The 20,604-nt window shown below is 41.6% G+C and overlaps 1 protein-coding gene across 4 annotated transcripts in view; it reads left to right on the plus strand.

Moving 5' to 3' along the window:
- triob (trio Rho guanine nucleotide exchange factor b) overlaps positions 1 to 20,604 on the plus strand; it is a 104,619-nt gene that overhangs the window by 8,574 nt on the left and 75,441 nt on the right. For all 4 annotated transcript variants that reach the window (XM_056443779.1, XM_056443780.1, XM_056443782.1 and 1 more), the window contains exon 2: positions 3,521 to 3,574. In XM_056443779.1, the coding sequence (XP_056299754.1) occupies positions 3,521 to 3,574 (54 nt within the window). The remainder of the gene's footprint in view (positions 1 to 3,520; positions 3,575 to 20,604) is intronic.

Raw genomic sequence — 20,604 nt, forward strand, 5'->3', positions numbered from 1 at the left:
CAGTCGTTATTTATTAAGCAATTCTGGATTGATCGTGATGCCGAAATCAACGTCAACTGCTACCAATTCAATTCAATTCAGTTTATTTGTATAGCCCAATTTCACAAATTACAAATTTGTCTCGGAGTGCTTTACAATCTGTACACATAGACATCCCTGCCCCAGAACCTCGCATCGGATCAGGAAAAACTCCCAAATAACCCTTCAGGGGGAAAAAAAGGGAAGAAACCTTCAGGAGAGCAACAGAGGAGGATCCCTCTCCAGGATGGACAGGTGCAATAGATGTCATGTGTACAGAAGGACAGATTTAAAATACATTCAATGAATATGACAGAGTGTATAAATAGTTCATAGTAGGCATATTCCACGATGGAGACCTCCACGATCCATCAGGCAGATGGAGGTAGAGAGGAGGAGTGGGCGGAGTCTCAACAGTGGGCGGAGTCTCAACAGGGCAGTGGCGTGGTCGGTAGCAGGAAGTCCACGACCCAGACCTCGATGATCCATCAGCAGATAGGATCTATGTCGTCTCATAGGGTCCGATGACCCCATGAGACGTGAAGTCAAAAGGACTCCGGGGAGAAAGCAGAGTTAGTAACGTGTGATTGAGAGATGAAAATGCATCCCTAAGGAGAGAAAAAAGAGGAGATAGGTGCTCAGTGCATCCTAAAACGTCCCCCGGCAGCTATAAGCCTATAGCAGCATATCAAGGGGCTGGACCAGGGCAAACCTGATTCAGCCCTAATTATAAGGTATGTCAAAGAGGAAAGTCTTAAGTCTACTCTTAAACGAGATGACTGTGTCTGCCTCCCGGACTGAAGGTGGAAGCTGGTTCCATAAAAGAGGAGCTTGATAACTAAAGGCTCTGGCTCCCATTCTACTTTTTAAGACTCTAGGAACTACAAGTAGTCCCGCATTTAGTGAGCGCAGCTCTCTAGTGGGGCAATATGGTACTTCAAGCTCCTAAAGATATGATGGTGCATCACCAATCAAGGCTTTTTACATTAAGAGAAGAATTTTAAAAGTGATTCTTGATTTTACTGGGAGCCAGTGCAGAGCAGCTAGTGCAGGAGTGATGTGATCTCTTTTCTTAGTTTTAGTGAGAATACGAGCTGCAGCATTCTGGATCAACTGGAGGGACCTAAGAGACTTATTAGAGCAGCCTGATAATAAGGAGTTGCAGTAATCCGGTCTCGAAGTAACGAACACGTGAACCAATTTTTCTGCATCTTTTTGAGACAAGATGTGCTTGATTTTTGAAATATTACGTAGATGAAAGAATGCAGTCCTTGAGATTTGCTTTACGTGGGAGTTAAAGGACAAGTCCCGATCAAAGATAACACCAAGATTCTTTACAGTGGTGTTGGATGCCAGGGCAATGCCGTCTACAGAAACCACATCACCAGATAATTGATCTCTGAGGTGCTCAGGGCCGAGTAAAATTACTTCGGTTTTGTCTGAGTTTAACATCAAGAAGTTGCAGGTCATCCATGTTTGTATGTCTTTAAGACATGCTTGAATTTTACTTAGTTGGTTGGTTTCCTCTGGTTTTATCGATAGATATAGTTGAGTATCATCTGCATAGCAATGAAAGTTTATGGAGTGTTTCCTGATAATATTGCCCAAAGGAAGCATTTTTATAAGGTAAATAAAATTGGTCCAAGCACAGAACCTTGTGGAACTCCGTGACTAACGTTGGTGGTTATCGAGGCGTCATCGTTTACAAATACAAACTGAGATCGATCTGATGAATAGGATTTAAACCAACTTAGTGCCGTGCCTGAAATGCCAATCGACTGCTCCAGTCTCTGTAATAGGATGTCATGGTCAATGGTGTCGAATGCAGCACTAAGGTCTAACAAGACCAGTACAGAGATGAGTCCTTTATCTGCTGCCATTAAGAGGTCATTTGTAATTTTCACTAGTGCTGTCTCGGTGCTGTGGTGTTTTCTAAATCCTGACTGAAACTCCTCAAATAAACAATTATGATGTAGAAAGTCGCACAACTGATTTGCGACCACTTTCTCAAGGATCTTGGAGAGGAAGGGGAGGTTAGAGATCGGTCTGTAGTTAGCCAACACCTCTGGATCCAGAATGGGCTTCTTCAGGAGCGGTTTAATTACAGCTACTTTGAAGGAATGTGGTACGTGGCCTGTTAGCAAAGACACATTGATAATATCTAATAGAGAGCTGCCAATTAAAGGCAAAACGTCTTTAAGCAGCCTCGTCGGGATGGGGTCCAAGAGACAGGTAGACGGGTTAGAAGTAGAAACCGTTGACGATAATTGGTCACGGTTGATGGGAGAAAAGCCATCTAAATATACACCAGGGCATACAGCGGTTTCCAAGGCCATTCCACTTGAGGACAGATTGGCACTGGTTAAGGGCAAGAGATTATTAATCTTGTCCCGAATAGTTAAAATATTTTCATTAAAGAAGTTCATAAAGTCATTACCACTGAGGTCTATAGGAATACTCGGCTCCACAGAGCTGTGACTCTCTGTCAGCCTGGCTACAGTGCTGAAGAGAAACCTGGGGTTGTTCTTATTTTTCTCTATTACTGATGAGTAATAGGCTGCTCTGGCATTACGGAGGGCCTTCTTATAAATTGTAAGACTATCTCGCCAAACTAAGCGGGATTCTTCCAGATTAGTTGAACGCCATATGCTTTCAAGCTTTCGTGACGTTTGCTTTAGTTTGTGGATCTGAGGGTTATACCAGGGAGCAAACCTCCTCTTCCTCACTGTCTTCTTCTTCAGAGGGGCTATCGAGTCCAGTGTCATTCTCAGTGAGCCTGTGGCACTATCAACAAGATGATCAATCTGGGACGGACTAAAGTTAGACCAGGAGTCCTCTGTTATATTGAGACGTGGTATCGAATCAAATGCAGAAGGAATCGCTTCTTTAAATTTAGCTACAGCACTGTCAGTTAGACATCTGGTGTAGAAACTTTTGACTAATGGTGTACACTCCGGTAGTATAAATTCAAAAGTTATGAGGTTGTGGTCTGACAAGAAGAGGATTCTGTGGGAAGACGTTCAAATACTCAATGTCAACGCCAGCACTGCAGCTCCAGCACCAGACACACTGCTCTGCTCGGATGTTCCTAACATCTCATCTCCGTGAAGAGGATTCCTTCTCAGGCATGAGAGTTGCGGCTCTCGGTGGCACATGGTATCTTTAAAGGATTCGTTGGCCTATCAGCTGGTGTGCTGAGAGTCATGCATGAGCCTGTATGCATGTATCTGATGTGTGTGTGTGCGTGTGTGTACAGCAAGTATCATATATATATATAAATATATATATATATGTATTTGTGTGTGTGTGCGTGTGTGTGTGTGTGTTTGTTTACGTGTGTGAAAGTGTGAGAGCGTAATGTATGGAAGAGAGATAAAGAGCATTATGTCTGAACCAGCTCATGTTCAGGTTACTGCACTGCTCCAGAAGGCTACACGACAGCGCTTTATTAAACTTCCTTCCTCTAACTTTTTTTTTTTTGTGTCTCTCTTTCTCCTTTTAGATTGCTCTCTTCCAAAATGTGAATCCAAACTGGATGGCCCGGGTAAAACATCAGGTAGGTGTGATTGTTACTCAGTCATGGGGGAATCGTTCAGCTATATGTGCACATGATCGTTTTATTGCCCATGCTAAACATCCCGGACTGTGTCTCGTAGGTCATGCAAGTAAGTAAGAAAAGGGTTGCACGCTATCTTATTTTTCCAATATCAAAAGGGACTTCCGTTTGAACGTGGTAACAGAGACCTGTGTCTTTCATGTTTGGCTGATTTTTGGAATGCTGGATGAGACAGTGTCGCGTATATATTGACTGCATGTGTTTATGTCAGTGAGAGGCAGACTGAGCTGAAACACCGCTGACACCATGCCTGCTTTAAGTAGAATGTTGTGTTCCATCAAAGCTTTACTGCGTTGAATCCTATTAGACGCTAGCTAATCTGTGACATGACCGTGACCTTGTAGGTTCACATCCCTAATACCCCCAGGACCTACATGCTAAAAATACACCAAGTCACTCTCTCCGAGGTGAGGGTGATTTGGGGTGAAAACAGTTAAGTGACCCTCGTGCATAAATGAATGTGGGGCTCGCCATAGTTTATTCAGTGTAATCTCCCTTGGACTCAAATCATGCATTGTACTTTTGTGGAGCTTTTCCCATAGAAAGTCTCAATTAATTTTCTAGGCTTTGTGTTGTACAGTAGCAGACATTACATGTCAGTTGTTATTCCAAAAGTGAACAAAAAAGACATTTTAAAGATGTGTTGTACACATCGTGTAAGCATTTGAGTATTCGACTGAAGGGATGGATGGTACGCATATCCATTTGTGTGATCTCTCGACAAACATCAGTAGACTGGGTTCTGTTTGGCTCTGTGAGCTGCATGTGTTTGACCTGGAGTTTTCCAATTGGGTCAGTCAGGGATGAACATTTTACAAGACAGCTTGGCCTATTATTCCCACTTGCCAGAATTTGACCGGGTGTCAAGGGAAATGATTGGTCCATGCCAGACAAATCCTGTGAACAGGCCTTTTGCCCAAACACCCTTGGAAGTTCATCCCTGAGGCTGACTCACAGGAATTAAAGTTGCAGCGGTCCCTTTAGATACACTTTCTGGAATCGGGCAGAAATTTTGACCTGCCCTCAGTGAGTCATCAGGTTGTACTGAACATTTCTGGCAGATTTCTGACCCAGTCAATTGTTCTTTATTGATTTTTGTAATATTACACAAAATGAGCTTTGTAACGTCCCTCTTGGAAAAAAATTAAGACTAATGATCTGGTAAATTCTCAACATTAAGTGTGTTGGCAGAAACCTTGTGTGACTGAAGGACAAGTGTGTGTTTGTGTGTGTGTGTGTGTGTGTGTGTATGTGTGTGTGTAGGTGTGTGTGTGTGTGTGTGTGTGTGTGTGTGTGTGTACATCTGCGTTAGTAGATGAGTGTACCACCCCTCATCAAGGCTGACTAAAGATTAAAATATCACAGATTATCTGGCTCTTTCGTGTGGGAAAGTATTTATTCCTTTTTGTTTGTTTGCCTCCTTCCAACCATCATTTACTGCTTACCTTTAAGAGTGATTTCCCTTTTCTGCAAAAGCCACATGTGCTCCTCTATAATGTTGTGCCTCCATGAGATGTGCTCGTTCAAGAGGCGTTGTTGCTTCCTTTCAAGGGAATTGACGTAAGGTATTTCCTGTTTTTTTAACCATACTTGGCTTCTATGATCAACATGTTTTGAGAAACATTCGTCTTTTCAGTTCTTAGACTTGTTTTGTTCCCAATTCCGTGAACTGGAAAGACCTCAAAGTTACAAATATAAAGCGAGACTGCCGTGTCTATGTGGGTTGATGAGTTTGCAATAATATTTGACAAGGTATCCCGATATAGAAAATATAAGACAACATCAACAATACAAATGTACAAATCATTGAACAATACAATGTTGTTATGTCAACACTGTTATAGGATCGGTATTAAGTATATTGGTATTGGGACTAAAAAAGTCAGAACGGTGCCTCTCTCTATATTTCTGATATAACACAAACAAGCCTTTTTCGTTGTATTATTATATCATTATCTTTTGAGATGAGTGATTAATTACTATCAGGAGTCCCCGACTAGTGATGTGGGTTTCTGATTGGCATAGTGAAAGTATAAAGAGAATTCATGCACAGAATTGGTAGCCTGAAGGCCTCACTTAATGCTGAGTGTGCATCTCTAGACTCAGACTTCAAGCTGCCTCTCGTGTGTCAGCTCTCATCTGTTCTGCTCATGTCACATAGTCGGGCCGAGACAGACCCTGCATCTAAATATGGGCACTTTCATTACACACACACACACTCATACACACACGCGTGTATGTTCTCCAGCGTGTTAATCATGATAAATATGCATTCATTTGAAGTTGCACTAGTTTGTATTACCATAACTAAAATGGGATTAGATATGGAATTGCAATTTTACGTGCTCACACACATTTCATTCAGTACACGTGTTTGATAAAGGTGAACATCAAGAAAGAAAAAGTCCATAATCTGGATGAGTTTTAGAGAAGACACTTTATCACAAAATCACAAGTGTTCCAAAAACACTGTTGCCTGCATATTGGATTTACAGACTAAGCGTGCCTTGATTAAATAGCTGGACTCTTCCCCAAATATGCTCTTAATCTGAGTCCCAGATAATCGGCTCCAGTAGCCAACTGTCTGTTCAGTCTGATCTCTTGCTGCACTGCCAATGCAGAGTATGGTGAGTTTAATGAGAAAGGTTTGCAATGCGTTGGATTAACATTTGAGAGAGAGGGAGAGAGAGAGAGATACATAGAGAGGGGGAGAGAGAGATACAGGGAGAGAGGGAGCCTCTCCATATGTTTCTGTTCAGTTTAATTCAGCTGTGAACTCAGTATCTCATCTCTACCCGTACTGAGCTCACTGTGTGGTTCCTATTGAATTGAACTTTGAATGCTAACCATGTGCACTGTGGGTAGACAAGCAGGCACACACACACACACACACACACACTTCTAAGCAGTGGAGGAAGTGGTTTTCTCTGGAGTTCATTGGATTTAGTTTTGTCACCCCCCCCCCCCCCCCCCTCTGCAGAGGCCAGGAAGATTCTATAATATACATATATAATATACGCACAAATGAACCCATCCACACACACCACATATAGAGTCTATATGGTGTGTGGTGTGTGGATGGGTTCATTTGTGCGTTTGAAAGAATTGTGTTTACTCTGTCTCTCGCTCTCTCTCTCTCTCTCTCCATCTTGTCTCTCTCAGTTGCTGTCTGTCTTTCATTTTCCTGTTATATCTTTCAAAAGATGTGACATAAATGCAAATACATACTTGTGTGTATTTCATATCACATCTTAACTGTGGGTTGGCTGCACTATTTTATCTTTACTTGCATAAAAGCACATGGTTACACTTGGTGCTGTCTCCTCATTTGCATACATGCACACCGACGTGTTATGGTACGGTATGTTTGCATGGCAGGCAAATCTTGAGACTCCCGAATGTATTTACTACAATGGGAAAAGACGACTTTGCAAAGTGTCCATTGTAATATCAGCCTCTCAATATGAACTTGTTTTAAAGTGTTTCTTTTCTTTCATGTATTATTGGATTGTAACCTTCCAGTCATCAGTTTGAAAAGTCTTTTGTTTCAAAGTAGTAAAGACAAAATGCTTCATGACAGCTGCACTTTTGGAGCTCTCTCTCTCTCTCTCTCTCTCTCTCTCCCTCTCTCTCTCACACACACACAGAGGCAATGGGTTGAAAGCCAGTCAGACGCCCCATGGTGTCTTACATGGAGACAGCTGGACTTTGCACCGAGTGTGTTTGTGTCATGTTTAGCTGCAGCTTTGTGCGTCTCTGTGCATGCAGTTCATTCAGATGTGCACGTGGGTGTGTGCATCCTGACCTCTCCCTGTGTGCCTTTTGCCTGCTTGTGTGTGTATGTCTGATTGTGTGTGTTTCCGCGCAAACGTCCTTAATTGGACCGTGCTTTGAAACACTGGCTGTGTTGGTTTCAGAAAGAGCACAGCGTGCATCCTTCTGTTACAGGATATCAACATAATGATATCTGTTTCGCCAAGTCATATTTCCTGTGGCTGGATAGAATTCAAAGATAAAATCGAAACACAACATCGTTTAATTTGTCTGCCGCTTAAAAACAAAGATGATTTGCTTAAAATCTTGCCCATGGAGTGAATGGCTGTTTGTTATGTGTCTGGATAATGGTGTTTGGACTCAGCTTTAAAGTGATGTATGACTGCATGTGATCAGGTTTGGACCATTTGTATTTGGGATATTAATTACTTCATAAAAAACTGTCACATAATTTTAATTTATGTGACATTCTAATAAGCTTTGATGCCACATCCTACAATGAGTGTGAATATTTCCCCCTTCAATACAAATGTATTTGTAAAAGAAAGAATCTGGACAAGGAAAAAATATTCCAATTATTTTCTTTATACTGGAAAATACATAATACATGATGTTCTCGAGTCTAGACCAAGGTCTTTGGCAGACAGAGAAATACACATTTGCACAGGAAAATTCTTCCAGTGATCTATCGGTACCAATACCAATAATCAGGCTTCATGAATAACGATTTTCCTCATCTCCATGCGTTGCTGAACCCGGCCCTCCATAAAACAAACGCACATAATAAATACAACGCTGTATGCTTATGGGCTCCATCTGTTCCAAACTGCATTATCCCTGAAGTCAAGACAGTGTGTTCGCCTGCACTGTCGATATCACACGTTCATAGTAGTCATACGAAGTGATCATATCTTATGGATGTTGGACATGGACAGCGTTCGGATAACACAAAGGTGAGCAGTGTAATGCATCTTTTCCTTCTCCTCTTACCTCCCTCTCCCTTCAACACTCCTATCATTCCTATTTCCCACATCATCATCTGTGTCCTCTCTCTCTCTGACCCCGGTCCACTTCCTGGAAAGCACTGATGCATGGGGCACCAAGGTTCCGCTCCCCCGTACACCAGCCAATCACTCGCTAGGGATGGGTAAAAAGGGGAGGGCTAAGCATGAAGCGGGTGGGGGAGTTGCTGGTCGGTCCTTGACTCGAGGGATATAAAGGATGCATGGCTGCTCCAGGGATGGGGAGACATCACCATGGAGATGGATGCACTCACTGTCTTTTGTCGGTCGTGTTGTTGCTAGAGCGATGATAGTTTATGCTAAATACGTTTTATAGAATTAATTCCAATAGTCCATTCAAAGATTAAATATGGCACGATGTTGTGATAACATTGTCATATATCTGCAAACACATTAATGATTTGGATCAATTTCCTGCTCAAATACGATTGATTTATGTTTGATTCATAGCTGCAGTGTGTCAGTTTTACTTTTGTAGTTACACCACAGGCACACTTTAGATATGTATACACATGGAGTGGAACAAAGACAGACCCCCCCCCCCCCCCTTTCTTCTTCAGAATTGGATTGATTAACACCCTGTGGTTGTAGGTTTCACTGGAGATTGTGCCATTGGGTTTACTTGCCGTGTTGATGGAGAAGATGGGGTGGAGGGGGGAAAGGCTATGATTGTTGCAAGCATCTTTCATGGACGGGAAGTTCTACCATCTCTCAATTGTTGGAAGCTCCTATATGGATGGAAACCCTCCTGTGCTGTCATGCTGCTTGCTTTATTGGCCAGTTTACTGGTTTGAGTGCAGAGGGAGCAGACAGACATGTCCATCCACATCCTGCCTGCTGGACCTTGTCAGTATTATATGATTTACAAGGACAGGCTGAATTATTTAACATTAGACAGTGGACAAAGACACACTCACTCACACACACAAGAAACATGTATTGCCCATTGACAGCTCCGCTCTCTGAGTTATTTCTCGATACCATCACAACTCTCTAATTTTGTTCCGAACGCTAACCAATGAATGCAGTGCCATGGAAGACAAATACATCTCAATGTAATAATTGACATATATGTGTTTGTTGTATTCCTGAGTTGAAATCCCTCCCATAACTTCATCATCACAGTGGAGACATGAATCGTTGGAATTGGCAACATTGCATCTGTTGCTGAGCAGTGGCCACTGTGGTTGAAGTGAGGATGACATGATGGTGTTACATGTTAATACACAGGCAGAGACTCAGTTTCAGTTGTAATATTGAGGATGTACCATTTCTTGTTTCTATAGTGATATTGTATTTTTTATATCATGATCTTGAACAGTATAAGAAGCATCTAACTCATATTGACTCATTGTTCTCAACTGTTATATGTTTAATATGATAAATAACAAACAAATACAAATGGCTATATGTGCATTCAGTGAAGAACACACACACAGTTTCCCTTTATCTCTGACACTCCTTCAGATTTAGTTCCTAACATCACAGTTGTATGTCACAGCAAAGGTTTAAACTGACCCAGATAATAGCACCATATTAATAAAAGATAGAATAAAAAATAACTCAAATTCAGTGGTATTGTTGTTCATGTAATAAAATCCCAAGGCACATTTAATCCAATCACACAGGGATTGAATTGAGTCTAAAATTGTACTCTTTATCCCTCCACGATACACGCTTATTATTGAAGGTCATTTCATGTCTCTTATTTAATGTAAATATTTTGACTGAAGAAGATTGAAGTGAATCAATCTCAAGACTAACCACTCCCAAGCCTCTTTCTTTTCTTGATGACCTTAACTTCACCCGGAGATGAATGAGGAGTTATCTTGTTCCTTGCTTGGTGAATTAGGTGTTTATTTTTATGCTGCAGCTGACAAGGCTGTACTCCTAGCTTGACGTTCACTTGTGAATTGTGGTCAAATGGGGCTTTGTTAAATCACAATAAATGCAAATTGTGTCAGAGAAAATTCTGTTTAAATTGTATATTTGAAACTGTAATCAGCTGAATAATTATGGAAAGATCAGAGCGATGCTATGGACAGTTGTACCTGGCTGGCCCCGTGTCACCGTGAACGTGGACACCTTTGAATTCAGTTGCTATTCTTTCGAGGCAGAGTGAGCTGTTCATACTTTATAAGATTGGCAGGATACGCTGTCTGTGATCATTACATGATGTTTTTAAAGATTAAGTTAATAAAAATATCACTAATAATGACAAAGTGGCAGCAATATTTAAAGCTTGTTGGCCATGATTGAATGACACATTTATCCAGTTTATTTCTGCTTCCCATTGACACCATGAATCCTTCTCTAAAGTGAAAAATTAGCTCATTGTCCCTAGAAAAATAGTGCAGTGACCCAGAAGCATTTAATATTTCAGCCGCTTGTCAATAGTGATTACTGCATCTGGATGATGGCAATACATGGGTCAGGAATCTTGGGAACGATTCCTTCATTTGGATTACTATTGATTGTCTCCTATTCTGCTATTCGGGATGACGGAGTTTAAGTTACTGCACCGATTCTCAAAGCAGATGCGGTATTGATTATGCAGTAATTAAATGATCTCCTCCCCTTTTATTTTCTTCCTGTTTGCATGGCTGTTCATTCAAGCTTGATAAAAAAACGTGAAATACCAGTGTTCTCAACCAGATTTGAAGCAGAAGAAATTATATTGACCTTTTGAATGAAAGTTGTGGATGGGATTTTTAGTTATGGTCCAGAAATCAACCTTAAATGCAAACGCTAATGAGGACACGTCAGTGACTCCAGCTCCTCACCGGTACAAGTTGTAATGTTATCATTTGACGGTTTCTTCCCTTTTTTTCCCGTGAAGGGTTGTTTGGGAGTTTTTCCTGATCCGATGTGAGGTTTTGGGACAGGGATGTCTATATGTACCGATTGTAAAGCACTCTGAGACTAATTTGTGAAAATGGGCTATACAAATAAATTGAATTGAACTGAATTGAAATACAATTTGCCATTTTCGTTTCTTTTAATGAAATGCGTCATGATTATGGTTTTGTCAACTTTGAAAAGATGTGTGAATAGTAGCATTATGTCATATGAGTTGCAGTAGTATGTTTGGGAGCATGCTTTCTGGCCTTAACAGAGTCTTAGTTTATCACACTGCACATTGTTCCTCCAGAAACACAGTGAAGATGTCACAGATGCTGCAAACTTGTTTTTGTATGTGTTCGCTTTTATCTGTCCTTGAATATGTTTTACTGATGAGAGTATGACCCCCTACTGTGTGAGTGCATGGAGTTAGGATGTCAGTCCCCCCTTCTCTCTCTTTTCCTGACTCCTAGGTATAATAATAATGTCATTTTGTGCGGCCTGTAATCGTTTGTATTTTATTTAAAGTGTGTGGGTATCCTGTTTATTTATAATTCCCTTTGAAAAAGTATGCAGATAAAAATGGAAAGTTTGAAATGACCATGTATGGTGTCCTATCCATATGGAGTTGGGGTGGAGGCCGGATTCAGATGTGGTTCCTTGTTTGCGTGGAGTTCAGGCCTCAAAGTCATAAAAAGACCTGCAATTAAATGGCTTGAGGAGAACGTCCTAATTTGGGAGCAAACCAGTCTGAAGCAACGTTTCCTTTACTCTCTTTGTCTCTACTACTGCTCCTTACTTCTCATTTCTGTCTTTGCCTTTGATTTTTTCTTTGATGATGGTAAGAAAGTGAGAGACATGGGAGAATCCACAGAATATGAAAATAACGACAAGATTAGTTTTGGAAAAGCTCAGCAGGCAAAATTGGTGTAAAACACTGTTGTAAATCAACTGGCAAGTTGCAAACATACTCCCACGAGTGTGCACAGCTTATTCCCTTTTTATGTTGTTATGTTGGCACTGCAGTACATAATGTTGTGTTCCTGAAATGGAGTGTTTTACATTAGGCACCTCTTCAGTGCAAGTAAAGTTTCACTGGCAAAACAATTAAAGCAGAGAGTTTGCTCCCCTGAGTGACCACTGGCCACTCTGTTGAGTGTTTGTCCACGCCTGCATGTGTGTATCCACGCATATAAGTCAGATAGTCCATCACAGTGTCCCATGGTTCCCTGTTTGCATAAGCCAATTGTTTTCAGGGCCGTAATAACAGTGGTTAGCCCTGGGATCCAACCGAGGACGTGGGCTGTGGAGCCACAGCCTGAAGTTCCCTGTCTGCTGCGTATGTACTCAGCAGGACATTGTCTTTGTTGAGGTCAAGTCTAGTGAACATCTATTCACTGAGAGACAGGCAGAGGAGAGGTGAGGAGAGGGAGGGTAGGAATAGAAACTACTGAAGATTGTCGGAGAGGACAAGAAGTGGTCGTAAACAAAGTAATAAAGCGGAAGACGAGGAAAAGGTGAGAATGAGGCAAAGAGGAGGATAATGGAGAATATATGGAGTCAGGAAGAGGACCAGGGAGGAGCAGAGGGGGACAGGAGAGGAGGATGTAATGCATATGCACACCAGCAGCAACAATCCACACAAACTCTCTCTGGATGTACACACCCACACCCACACACACACAAACATACGTCATAAAACAATAATATCCAGAGCTAACAAAGGCCTGTGCATGTGTGCGTCTGCATGTGTGTGTGTTTGTGTATGTGTGTGCGTGCGTGTGTCTGTGTGTGTGTATGCATGCGTGCATATATGTGTGTGTGCGTGCGTGCGTTCATGTGTGCGTGTGCATGCTTGTGTGAGTGTGTGTCTGTGTGTCTTCCTCTGGGATGGCTCTGAGCTTGTAAACAGGAACTGTCTTGCTTTTGGCTAGCTGGAAGCCCTGCAGGTGCACACACACACAGACACACACACACTAAAGACAATTGGCATTCGGTCAGTTATTATAGTTTTGGTTCGTTCGCTGGATTTGTTGAGGCAAAAATCACAGGGTTTGATTCCCTTTTTCCATGCAACGCTATTTTTGAGGCATTCATTAAAGATATTCTTCATAAAAACAAAAAGGCAGCAAGGCTGCTTAGCAGAATTGTTGCAGTTCTGTTTATCTTTTCTTTTCATTCCAACAGCAAGCACATCACCGCTGGATGTTGTATTGTGTTTACCATCGATGTGTGTTACGGAGCCTGCTGTCTGCACTCTTCCTCATCTCCACAAAGTGCTATATACTTCGAAGTGCACATTCCAGTGTCATCACAGCATGTGCCTTGTCCCTGAGCTTTATAGAAGTAAATAAGCCTATTATCAGAGCTCAGCTGATGCTCTGTTTGTCAGGTTCTTGTGACGGGGTGAGGCTCAGGCACAGAGTGACAGGCTGGATGCAATATAAATAACAAAAAAAAGCACTCTTTAATGAGGCAAAACAGTTTACAAAAAAACAAGGTCCAAAAGGGGCAGGCAGGCAGGCAGGGTCGAAGCAGGCAGGATCAGATACGACAGACAGGACGACGGGAAAAAGACACGGAACTAGAGACGACAATCCGACAGCAGACAAGGGAAAGACTGACACAATATATAGGGGGGGAAACACAGGTGTACGACATCAGACAGTAACGAGACAAGAGTGGCTGAGGGCAGGTGCAGGGAATGAAACAATTAAGACAGAGAAGACAGAGAAGACACAGAGGAGACATAGGAGACACGGAACACAGGAGAAACAGAACCGGGTGTTACAGTCTGTCGTATCTGATCCTGTTTTTTTGTAAACTGTTTTGCCTCATTAAAGAGTGCTTTTTTTTAAAATTTATATTGCGTCCAGCCTGTCACTCTGCGCCTGAGCCTCACCCCGTCACAAGAACCTGACACTGTTATTGCTGCTGTCAGCTGAGGACACAGTTCTGCTGACCTGACAGTTCTGCTGTGAAACAGAAAGATGGTCCTTTATGTTTTGACAAACTTCCTGTGTGTCTGCAGTATCTGTTACCTCGATGAGAATACAAGACGTTGGTGTGACAAGATCACATGTTCAATTCAGCACCACTGAGTCATTGTGTCTGTTTTTCACTGCAATGTCAGTGTGTGTTAATATCTGCGTCCATCAACCTCCAAAAGCTTCTTCTCCTTGTTGACGTGCTCGTTTGTTGTGCAAAATCAAAAAACAGGAGGATGGTGACAGCTCTTCCCTCTGCCTCTCTCTCCCTCTTTCTCATGTCATCTCTCTCCCATCATCTGATATCATCAGTTCAAGACAAGTCCCATCTGCTTCATTATTGAAGGACAGCTGACATGGTTTTGTCTCAAACACTTTCTCCTCTTGCTCTTTCCTCCTCCGCCCACTTTTCATCTCAGTCAGTTGGTGACACACTGGACCGCACGCACACACACACACACACACACACTCTCTTCCTTCTGCACCCTGCCTGTCAAGTGTAATTTGGTGCTTTGTGGTTTATTGGCTTGGTTTTGTTGTGTGGTGGGACAATCAGAGCACGATGTGGATGGAGGAAGCTGATGAATAGTGTTCCCCGAGCCGTACAAAGCGTCCTCCTCTCCACTTCATTGATGTTCGGCGGCCCAGTGAGTTTGTACTGTATACTGTTGTGGGCTTTACAAGCAGGCAGATGCACATGGACGCTCGGCACTGAAAAGGGCTTTTATGCCTTTTTTAGTCCCTCTCACACAGACTACTTCTGTCATGGTCTCACTCTGCCACAGCCATAGAGCAACATGGAACAGTTGGGCAGTGTGTGGAGGCCACATGGGCGGGGCTTCTCCGAAGGCCACAATGTTTTTTTGTGAAAACGAATATAACTGTCCTCTTGAATTCATAATCTATTATTAGTTAATGCAAGACAACACAGTGTGTATAAAGGTCAACGAGCATGGGACACGAGGGGATACGGGGTTGATCAGGGTGACCGGAATCACAGACAGAAACACAACGTTAAGTTCCATCGGAGACTTTGAGATACGGTGAGGCCTTCTATTTATGGAGGTTATTGTAACACAGATATGCTATGCCAATCCCCCAAAAAAGAAAGTCATCTCCATCAGGAAAGACCTGCACTTCAACACACTCATCTGTGTATATGCCTGGTCACAGTTGACTCCCCCCCCCCCACCCAACCCATGCCTCTTTCTCAGAGGTGACTATCCCTCTCAGTTATTTATTCCAACAGGATCGTACAGATATGTGACCCGGCCCGTTTGCATGCACGGACAGCAGGACAGACCTAACTTTCAACTCATAGAGACGAGAGAAGGCTGTTAACTCTCAGGACACAAGACACGAACATCGTTAACGTAACCTAGTTAACTTTCAGCTTTTTTTCTGCTTGTATAATGACTTTCCAAAACCAGAGGACGTGTTTGACACCTCAGTTATGGGGATCTAAATTATTTTAGATTTGCAGTATATAACTACAGGATTACTGGTTTTCTTCTTTGTTTTGACACTTTAGTCCACTTTGGATTGTTTTCTGTGTCACAGAACATGGCTAGTCTGACCATGTTGCTCCGGTTCCACTACATAGGCCTTGTCAGGGACAGGAAAGGCTGGCTGACTATGGATGTTGTTTGTCAAAATGTATGCACATAATGTAGTATATAAGAGTTGATATCAGAGTGCTGATGCATAATGAATGGATTGTAGATGCTGGATTATGATTTTTTTGGGCCTTGCCTTTAAGCTCCATGTCTTGTAAACCTACTTTTCAAGTTTATCAGAGCTTTCCTCACAATTTGGAAAATAATGGTAATCCCCCTGACTTTTCCTTTGAGGGACAACAAAGAAGCTTCATTTTCCTCTCTTAATAAACAGTGAATGAGCTCTTTGTTTGTTTTAAGTTTAAGTTTATAAGATTTTGGTTAATAAACTGGATATGCATGAGTATTTTAATCAAATTTAGCCATACTCACAAAAGGGTTAAACACTAAGATCATTTGACATGGATTTGGCATGCATGAAGATGTTGTTTGAGTGTCTTTGAAGTTTATTGACGTCAAGATGGCATCTAAATGCTTTACACATGATTATAAATCAATAAACATATTAGTAGTGTGTGACTGCTTTAAAATAAATATTCTTTGATGTTAGTTTAGTATTTTTTCATAGAACTCTAAGAAGACTTTTCATTAAAGATGTCAAGCATTTCATAGAACAAACGTCTGTTACATATTTGTATAAAACAAGATGATTGTACTTTAGAATTGACATTTCATTCAGTGCATGTTTCATAAATGGGCACTTGCCATGCTCTTGAAAAATACATGTGTGAGGCAGAGTCTTTTTTTGCAAGTCCAAGTCATGTTTCAAGTCTCTTATGGTTACAATGAACGTACCATCCGATCTGCTTAGAGCACAGCAAACTGTATTATCACTCCTTTATTTATTAGCACACAGTTTCAGCATTGTTTAGTTGGTTGGTCTATTTTTAAATTAAACAGGATATTGCAATACAATTTGGGAAAAGCACTTAAAAAAACTATAAAAACTCTCCTCCAAATTAAATAACTGTATTTTGCAGGAACATCATCAGGCAGGCCGTAACTTATTTATCAATAACATTATAACCCTGTTTCTATAATGACACTGTCTCCAACTAATACCAGTTTACAATCTACTGCAACCCAATCCATTCCTCTTGCCTCTTAAACCCAGAGATGCTCACTCATCAATATTTCTTTCCAAGTCAAGTCTCAAGAGTCTGTATGCGACTGAAGTCTGACCTGAGTTCAAGTCCCAGGTCAAAGTCCCTATCCCTGGTATTAGGAGGATAAGTAGAACGTTATTTACTTTAGAGGTCCTGAGGTGCCCGAGTGCAAAATCTCACAGTGACCAGGAGAGTCTAAGCATGAGATGGACAGGAGGTTACAACAAATCATTATTAAAGCCTATTTTCACCCACAAATCCACCAGTGACAACTGTGTGGTTGGCTTAACTTTTTTCCCTGCGAGTAGCTAGACAGGCGCACAAGAGAGAAAATGTTTAATGCAAAGCAGCACTTGTTACTTGTTACTAAATCTTGTTTTGGGGAGGGGGTAGTGACAAGGGGGGAAACGGCAATGAAAAGCCAGTTGCTGAAGGCAAAGAGGGGCTAGCAGTGCCTTTTGGCTTTTTTGCTGCTCAGTGGGTGGCAGGGCGTTGGCCAATGTGGGGCACGGCCGTCGTTCAGTTGCCTCTTCGCCAGACTGTACAACAATGGTGCGGTTAGAAAAGCTCGAAGTGGTGTGGGATAAATGCTGTGAAGCGACGGTTCGATGCTAGTTTTGGTTTACAATGGCAGTGCTGGATAACCATAGCTGGCAGTACGCCCAGGCCGGGAAAACACTGATCAGACTCTCAGGTAGAGTACTCTCTGTCATAGATATACTGTATGTTGTTGTTTTTATCCAGAATCCTGTTTATTGTAATTCACATTCTTCTAAGTCATATCTGTGTCTATTTATCTTGTGTTTGAAAGAATTAGATTACATTTCTAGGAAGAAAAGGAGAAACAAAAGACAACTACATGTATCACATTATTTGTCTGCACTTTACTGCCTTACCGCATACATAAGGTGTCCTGTTTTTACTTTAGCATATGGGTCATTGTGTGCTCAGCTTGGGCTGGGCTACAGTGCACAGACACAAAACTGATTTAGTCGCAATAGGATAAAAATAGCAAAAAAGGTTATATTGCGGGGCATATGTTGAGGTTTTGCTAATGCTAAAAAAACACCTCACTTGAACAGTGTCTAAGTCTGCACAGCGACATCCAGCTAGCCATCATAGACGTAGACCAGGACAAAAGGTAAACTATGAGACGAGTACAGTCCATAACATCACACTCGGCTTTTACCTCCCCAAATACTCCAATCAAGTAGCTAGACTCAGCTAGAGGATACTACAGCCATCACTCTCTAAATAAAGGTGTTGTTTGTGTTCTCTCTCTTACTCAATCACCCAGCCTTGGTGCCCGCAGGGGTAATGAATGCAGATGTCTTGAGGAGTAGCTCTGAAGCGATTAGGAAAAATAGTGCTATTTATCATGCGGGACAGCACTGCAGAATGAGATCACAACAAGGCAAGCTGAGCGAGGATTTATATAACGCCACTGGCGTAGTTTCATTTAAAGTACGTATCCCAAGACCTTGCACAAAATGTCAAGTCATGAGTGTTTGTTCTTACGTTTGATGATAATCAATTGACCAATCCTTTCACTTGGGACAAGTGATTTGTACTTGAACAGGACCTTTTCACTTTTATAGTAAGATCAATAGGAAAGTCAGCCCCACTAAAAGCTAAAGTAGCAATGCTTTTATTTTCAGGCCCAGTAGAAGCTGTGACACAAGAAGACACTGAAGTTGTCCGTTTTTTATGCAGCCCAGGAAGAATTGTTCATTTTGTGTAATTTTTGTGTGTGATTAAAAATGAACTCACAAGCATATCGCTTCTGCCTCATTGTGCTGCCTGTCTCTCCCTAAAATGTAAAATGTCTCACACCTGTGAGAAAAGACCTGTTTTGTTTGTTTGTTATTGTGACCATTTTTTGACCCCACACATCAAACATCCAAGATCAAAGATGTTTTGGAAACCGTTTGGTGTGACACATTGACCCATTGCACCACTTTGTGCTGTGGGGTCGTTTTGAACCCAGAGGACAACAGACGTTATTAAGTAAAATAAATCACCCATTATTCAATCAAATTACTTGATATGTATTATTTATAATACAAAATATATTTTAACGGTGTTGTGTTTCAAGAATCTTCGAGTGCAGAACCGAGGAAGAATGTCTGGACAGCCAAAGATTTCGTTTGTGGTCTGAATGACCCCCAGGACAACATGTTTCCTGTCCGTTTAAATGCTGGACAGGAAACAGAATGAAGTTCCGGCAAGTTTGATAATGAACAGACAAGTGCTTCCAGTCAGAGCTGTTGTTTCAGTTCTCTGTTTCTGATGCAGCCAAATTGGGCTTGTGTCTGTCAACAGTGCTGACTGTTGGTGGAGCATTGCCTCACTTTGTTTTTGCATCCTTCCAAATTAAGCCTTGTTGCAGTGCGTAGACACAAACCTAATTTAACGACAGCGTTAATTACTGACACAGTGCCACAGAGGGTTGCCAATGGTGAGGCCTAGAGGGACACTAAGTATGTCAGAAGTCAATAGAGCTGCGGGTGTGGGGGGGGGGGGGGGTACAGCGAGAGACTGACAGGGTGGGGCAACCCTGTATCACAAAAATTATGTTCCCCCAGACCTAAAATGCAATTTGCAGTTACGTTTGACTGAAACGTATTTCTCTCCAGATTACGTTTGTATTTGACGTATTATAATTACAAATACGTCTCTGATCAACGTATCTTTGCCGTTTGTTGTCTCTCTTTTCTACAATGCTGTTATGAATTGGAAAAAGCGTCCTCTAGTCTTATTTATTAATATGTTATATGTTGTTTCGCCTACGTATTATGACAGCAATAAGCGTTGTAACGGATCATATGAATTGGCGTGAAGACTGACTGCTGGTGACTCTCCATTATTTTCTTTCTTTAGGTGACAATACATTAATTAAAACTCGTAAACTATCACCACCTTAACAGAGTTAGTCCCATACGGGTCAAATCAACTATTAAACTTGTTATAAAATGCGCATCTGTCCATAATCTATGCCATAAAGTTCGCATTTTAACCTAAAAAAAAGTGTGCTTCCTTTTAACCTTTCAAAATAAAAGTCCGATTTATCTGTTAAGCGGAAGTAGTATAAAACGTCTATATTTATTCAAACAATACAATATAAAAGGCATACATACATCAAAATCAATAAGGAAAATGCTAAACAGTCAAACAACTCAAAACAATAAACCCTTCATGGGGTTATTTACAGGCGTGTTTACTTCTCATCAAACAAAAAGAGCAGGTACCCGGAAAAATCTGGGAAATAATTTGGGAATTGTTAATAAAACATGATTTACCCTTCAACTTCCACTGATATGCATGCAAACTAATACATCGTTTCTCACACACACACACACACACACACACACACACACACACACACACACACACACACACACACTGACAGAAACACATAGACACTCACATACGTACACACACACAGGCAGAGACACACACATACACACACACAGACAGACACACACACTCATACGCACACACTCTTACACACGCACACATACACAGACAGACACACACTCACACACACACACACAGAATGACAGACACACACACACACACAGACACACACACACACATACAGACACTCACATACATACACACACA

This window comes from Pseudoliparis swirei, chromosome 22 (genome assembly GCF_029220125.1).
Source record: "Pseudoliparis swirei isolate HS2019 ecotype Mariana Trench chromosome 22, NWPU_hadal_v1, whole genome shotgun sequence".
NCBI classification, from domain to species: Eukaryota; Metazoa; Chordata; class Actinopteri; order Perciformes; family Liparidae; genus Pseudoliparis; species Pseudoliparis swirei.